Source organism: Temnothorax nylanderi, unplaced genomic scaffold (genome assembly GCF_030848795.1).
Source record: "Temnothorax nylanderi isolate EJ_2023f unplaced genomic scaffold, tnyl_v1.0 TNYL_tig0062_pilon, whole genome shotgun sequence".
In the NCBI taxonomy this organism is placed as follows: Eukaryota; Metazoa; Arthropoda; class Insecta; order Hymenoptera; family Formicidae; genus Temnothorax; species Temnothorax nylanderi.
In genome coordinates this window covers 1,911-7,959 of record NW_027249124.1, presented here as the reverse complement: position 1 = coordinate 7,959, position 6,049 = coordinate 1,911, and the positions used below count along the sequence as shown (strand labels likewise).

Sequence of the window (6,049 nt, the reverse complement as noted above, 5' to 3'; positions counted from 1 at the left end):
GAAATACGTGAAACTTATTTTCTGGAGAAAAGAGAGGGTAAAACAGGAACGGAGAGGTTCGCTTTGTGACGTGACAAAATTATTTCGTTTTAAATAAAAGTTTTTATTATTGAGCGCATTCGAAAAATATTTACGAGGTAGACTTCAACTAATTCTGAAAACAATAAGAGAAAAGAAATTTGTTGCGGAGAACGTGAGGATTGGAAAATAGAAGAAAGTAGAAGTTATATATATGATTTATGACCGTGTTCTTTTAGGACTTGGGTCTGGACAAAGAGTTTTCGAAACAATGAAATACGTGAAACTTATTTTCTGGAGAAAGGAGAGGGTAAAACAGGAACGGACAGGTTCGCTTTGTAACGTGACAAAATTATTTCGTTTTAAATAAAAGTTTTTATTATTGAACGCATTCGAAAAATATTTACGAGGTAGACTTCAACTAATTCTGAAAAATAAGAGAAAAGGAATTTGTTGCGGAGAACGTGAGGATTGAAAAAAAATAGAAGAAAGTAGAAGTTACAAAAAATGTTTATTACAAATTCTTCTTCATGGGAAAAATACAAATTGTTCAAACAATAATTTTATAAAATTTACAATCCGCGATTCGACAAAATTATACGACGGATTTCGGTGAAACGCAGCAAAATAAGTTTTAAAAATACTATATTAAAATACATATCAAGGAAAGTTAAATCGGTTATTTGCGTACGTACATTACGCTCGATGTCGTTGTAATTTCCTCTGAGAGTTAATTTCACAATATCTTCATCTATATATTTGTTAGGAAGATTTAACTCTATTTCTTTAATAAGATAACGCGCGCAATTGTTAACATTTTCAGCCACTGATTTTAATTGTGATAAATGTGCATCGATACATTTCGCAATATTTTTCAGTCCGTTAAATGTAGGCTTCTGCATCACAATTGCCACTGCGAAAGTTTTTCGTTTCTTCGTCGGTGGACAATTTTCCTCGTCTGTTCGTTGATCCATCCCGGTGGAAGTACTCTCCTCGTTTTCCTTGTACGCCAGCAATATGGATCTTGCTCCGTAGGCCGATGTAAAATTGACGGAGATATTGTTAATGGAGATAGAATTCGGCTTCAATTTGGTTTCTCCATTTAAATATTCGCTCACGAGTCCCATGTTCTCTTGAAACTGCTGCCACGATTTCTCGTCGAAATAAACGCCGTCCGCACAGTTGCCGGTTAATTTGACCAGCGGCACGAAAACCCCCTCGGATGTTGCTTGCAAACCCACGTGGATTCTCTTCGTATGGGAGCTGTTGAGTCCATATGTTGTCGATAGCAGCATATGTAATTGCTCGTTTCTTCCCTCGAAGTCGCGTCCCTTATCGGAAATCCCTTTATCAGGAATAACGCGTGTGAACATCCGCTTCTCAGAATTATTAGCGTCTTCTCTATGACTATAGCCATTGTTCTTATTTCTTCGTAATATCGACAGACACACACACACACTAATTGAAAAGTCAGATGTGAGAGTTATACTTTTTCACTGGTGTACGACTTGTCGCTTCGAACGATGGGACTCGTATGATTTTGACTTCGTAACGTTAGTCAAAACGTTAACTTCGCTTGCGTCGTTTTAGAAAAATTAGTCTGCGCGCGCAGAAAAAAATTAGAAAACTCTAGATTTTTCTAGACTTTTCTAGATTTTGTTAGTTTAAACTATAAATTCTGATGTATAGGGAGCTAAGAAAATTTGTAATAAAAAGATCGGCTAAAAATTTTATACAAAAAGTGTAATAGTTAAAAAATTTTTAAATAAAAATATTTCTAAGAAATAAAGGAACAACAAAAATCTATCCAAGCTCTTCTTCTGCCGGAAGCAATAAATCAATAAATTTTCCGAGTTGTAGTAGTAATAAATCTTTCTATGCTGGTAATGTAACATTAGTAGAAAAATTCAATAGAGGAACTTTTGTAAGATTTTAGAAAAAAATGTTTTGTGTAAAATTTAACCGATCTCTTTTGTGTTGGGAGCAATAAAACAATAAATTTTCCGGGGTTGTAGTAATAAATCCTTCTAGTTAATGGAATATATAACATTGGTAGAAAAATTCAATGGAGGATTCTTTGTAAGTTTTTAGATAAAAAATGTTTTTGTGTAGAATTTAACCGATCTCTTTTTGTGTTGGGAACAATAAATCAATAAATTTTCCGGGTTGTAGTAATAAATCCTTCTAGTTTCATGTTGGAATAAAACATTACTAGAAATTTTTGAATAAAGAATTCTTTGTAAGTCCTTAGGCAAAAGAATTGTTTCGTGAACAAGAAAAGGAAAAGAATTTACGGCATAAAATAACTTTTCTCCGAAAACTTTTCCCTTTCACCGGTAAGGGAAAGTGGGGAAAGCCTCGAATTTGCTAACCAATGTCTTAGTCAATTTTTGTCACGCTATAATTTTAGAAGTTTTTTTGGAAATATTTTCAACTATAAATAGCCTGTAACACTATAGCTGAGAGTTAGTCCTTACTTATCCGATCGTACTGGAGTCGTCTTGCACGCTCTTAGTTAGTCAGACAAGTAAAGTGCTTTAAAAATGTCTCTCCGTGTAATTTTAGTGGAGTTTTTTAAAGTGAGTTGCAATTTAAGCAATCGCTTAAATGAGCAACGCGAGTTTGTAGAAGCAGTGTCAAACGACGAAGAGTCTAATTACAGACTATTCGGACGTTTCGTGGATGGGTGTAGCAATACCTTGTTATGCGTGATGAACGAACTGGGTTACTGTGGAAGAAATGAAGCATTGGTGAACATTATTTTAAACGAAATAGAAACGCGCAGAGCTGTTGGCCACGTGGAAGAAGACGCAGGAAGAGGCCATATAGCAAGATTCCTGCGTCGTAACGGAGGAACAGGTAAGTGTTAGAAATAAAAATTGTACCTTAAAATTTTAATATAGCGGAGTTTATCATTAAAATTTAAATTAATTTAATAGTGGAGAACCGCATTGCCGTTGTCCAACCGGTCCGACGAGGACAGAGACGTCGAGCGGAAGAGGACATTGCTGAGGAGGCAGTACCAGCACGTAAGTTGGAAATAATAAAATTAATTAATTATAAAAAATAACGATTATTATAAATATTAAATTTTATAGGAAGAGCTAGATTCGCGGCACCACCACCCGCAAACATCCCAGTCATCGATTTATCTTCTGGTAAGAGACTAATAATAACACGTAAAAGCTAACTCTTGCAATATTAGTATAATAAAAAATATAATTTATATTGTTTTAGATGATGATGATGAAGAAGAAGTAGAACAAGAAGAAGAGGAGGTGAGAATTGTGAGCTCACCCGATTCGGCCGTGTTTACGCCTCGTAAGTTTCAAAAAATAAGTTAAGATAAAAATTTAGCAGCGAATAAAAGAAATAACCGAAATGTTACATTTTACCAGGAAGGGAAGAATCGCAATTAGATGATGATGTTTTCACTCCGGGCATCGACGAGGTGATCGACCGAATATTAATGGAATCCGAGGAGGAAGAGGAGGAGGAGGAGGAGGAAGAGGAGGAAGCACAAGAACAAGAAGAAGAAGTTCGAAACGCAGAAGAGCCGCAGCAAGAGATGGAGGAGGAAGACGACGACGAGGAGGAGGAGGAGGAAGAGGAAGAGGAAGAGGAAGAACAAGAACCAGAACAAGAACGAGAAGAAGAAGTTCGAAACGCAGAAGATACGCAGGAGGTGATGGACGAGGTGGAGGAGGAGGAGGAGGAGGAGGAGGAGGAGGAGGAGGAGGAGGAGAGTGAAAATAATATTAATAATATCGATGATGATATTAGCGATTCCGATGACAATAACGACGACGACGACGACGACGAGAGATACGCACCTAACGAATATGAAGGTAATAATATTTCTCTATTATATTATATTTTTATTTCCGTAATTTATTGATCTAATCACAAGTAATTATTTCTGATTAGATGTTTCTTACTCCCCGGTTCGACCTTTGTCTCCGGAAAATGAATAAGAGACAAAGATTTAAAAAGATTTAAAAAAGAAGAAGAACACCGACCTACGCTAGTGATAAAAGCAACTAAAGGTGAGTTACCTTAGTATGCTCTATCGCGGTCGTAAAAAATTTTAACTCTTTAAACTCAATATAAATCAATATTATATAAGACTAAGTTTTTTAATTTTTTCAGTACAGTTGGGTGGAGGAGGTGCGGACCGTCCTACCGTTGTTGTTGCTCCGAACACTGACGATGATGATTCGCAAACGCAGAGTGCTAGTGGGGAGGAGGAGGGGGAAAATACTGCTGCTGCTACCGACGCTGACGGATCTCAGTCGCAGAGAGATGGACAGGTGGAGGAGGGGGAAAATACCCCCGTGGAGAGGGAACAAGAGGAACATCTGGTACAGGCACGTCAGCAGGATCGCCAGGTCGGACAATTTAATTATATAGATTTAGTGGCAGAAAACGCGCGACAATTTAGAAATTTCCGGATACTCGGTAGGGAGGCCAGTTTTCGAGTACGTCCGATACCCGTAGGCGAGGATACCGTGCGTTGGCTAGAAAACGCGTTCCGCGAGATTCACGCGTATGCGTTACGTACGACTGGGCCGGGAGATTACGTCGGATTATCGTTTGAGTCGGCGGAACTAACGCACGGTCCGGCGGGGCTATCGTTTCGCCCGGCACGAGACTTAACTCCCGAGAATATATGGGATCTCGTGAGCTCGATCGCGCAAAGTAACGGGGGAATAAATATCGCGCAAAATTTCGACGTGCGCGTTTTCAACGTTGCGATGCCAGTGGGGCGTGGGGGTGCGATAAAGAGGTTAACGGCCATCACTAAGCGGTCAATTTTAGATCTCGGGAATAGCGATAATTTGTGCCTACCTCGTTCCCTCATGTTGGCACGAATTTATCGCGAGCGCGGAAATCTACGTACGGGAGTGTTGCACGACAGGTGGAATACCGTAAGATGCCGGACTTCCGCGCTTCAGCGTGAATTAGCGTTGGAGCTGGTGAGGAACGCCGGTGTTACGATACCCGAAGACGGGTGCGGAATTCCGGAGATCGCGCGTTTTCAACATTTTCTCGCAAATGAAAATATAGCAATAATCGTATATAATTCCAACAACTTTGGTAGAGGCAAGAATCCTTTGTACGACGGCGCCGAATTACTCGCCTCGTTAGAACGCGAACCTACGTGTCGTTTAAATATTATGTATTACGAGCGTACGCACCATTACAACCCGATATTGAATTTGAATGCTGCCGCCGGTACTCAAAAAGAATTTTGCGTGTCGTGCAACACTGCGTATCGTAAAGACAGAGAACATCGCTGTTCGAAAAAATGTCCGCGTTGTTACGCCACTCCCTCGTGCGAAAATCCCGAAGTAGAAATTGTCAGGTGTGCGGCGTGTAATCGTGCGTTTTTGGGAAACTCGTGTTTCGAACGTCATCTCGCGCAAAATTCTTACGACGGTAAATCGCTCGCGAGCGTCTGCAGTTCCGTGAAGATTTGCGATAATTGCGGGCGATTCGTCAAGAGAGGTTCGCGACACGAATGCGGCGTTTCGTATTGCAAGACGTGTTGTTCGTTGCAGTCCGCTAATCATTTATGTTTTATGCGGCCTCTTCACCGTAATGCCGAAGTAAACGAAGACCCGGGCGAGGGTACGAGTACTACGTTGGCACGAGGAGAGGTAGCGCCTGGTAACGAAAATGACGGCGCGGATGCAACGAACAAACGTAATAGCAAAAAAGAACGCGTCGCATTCGTGTTCTATGATTTCGAAACGCGTCAAGACGAGACGCTCGAAGATACGGACAACGTCAAAGTTCACGTACCGACTCTCTGCGTCGCGCAACAGATTTGCGAAACGTGTGCCGCGATAGACGACATGTCGGAGCGATGCCGTTGGTGCGGAGTGCGCGAATTTGTATTTTGTCGTGATCCGGTAAAAGAGTTCGTCGATTTTGTAACGCGAACGACGAAATGTTACAAAAAAATTATTTGCATCGCGCATAATGCGAAAGCGTTCGACGCGCAATTTATTCTGAAGTATTTAGTTGA

At 40.3% G+C, this 6,049-nt stretch overlaps 1 protein-coding gene across 1 annotated transcript; it reads right to left on the bottom strand.

The window, feature by feature from the left end:
• Positions 1–590: 590 nt before the first annotated feature.
• Positions 591–2,317, bottom strand: LOC139773490 (uncharacterized). The gene is made up of 2 exons (XM_071707960.1): positions 2,313–2,317; positions 591–1,476 (listed from the first exon to the last, which is right to left on the bottom strand). Exons 1-2 carry the CDS (start codon positions 2,315–2,317, stop codon positions 591–593), a joined length of 891 nt encoding a protein of 296 aa, XP_071564061.1.
• Positions 2,318–6,049: the final 3,732 nt, after the last annotated feature.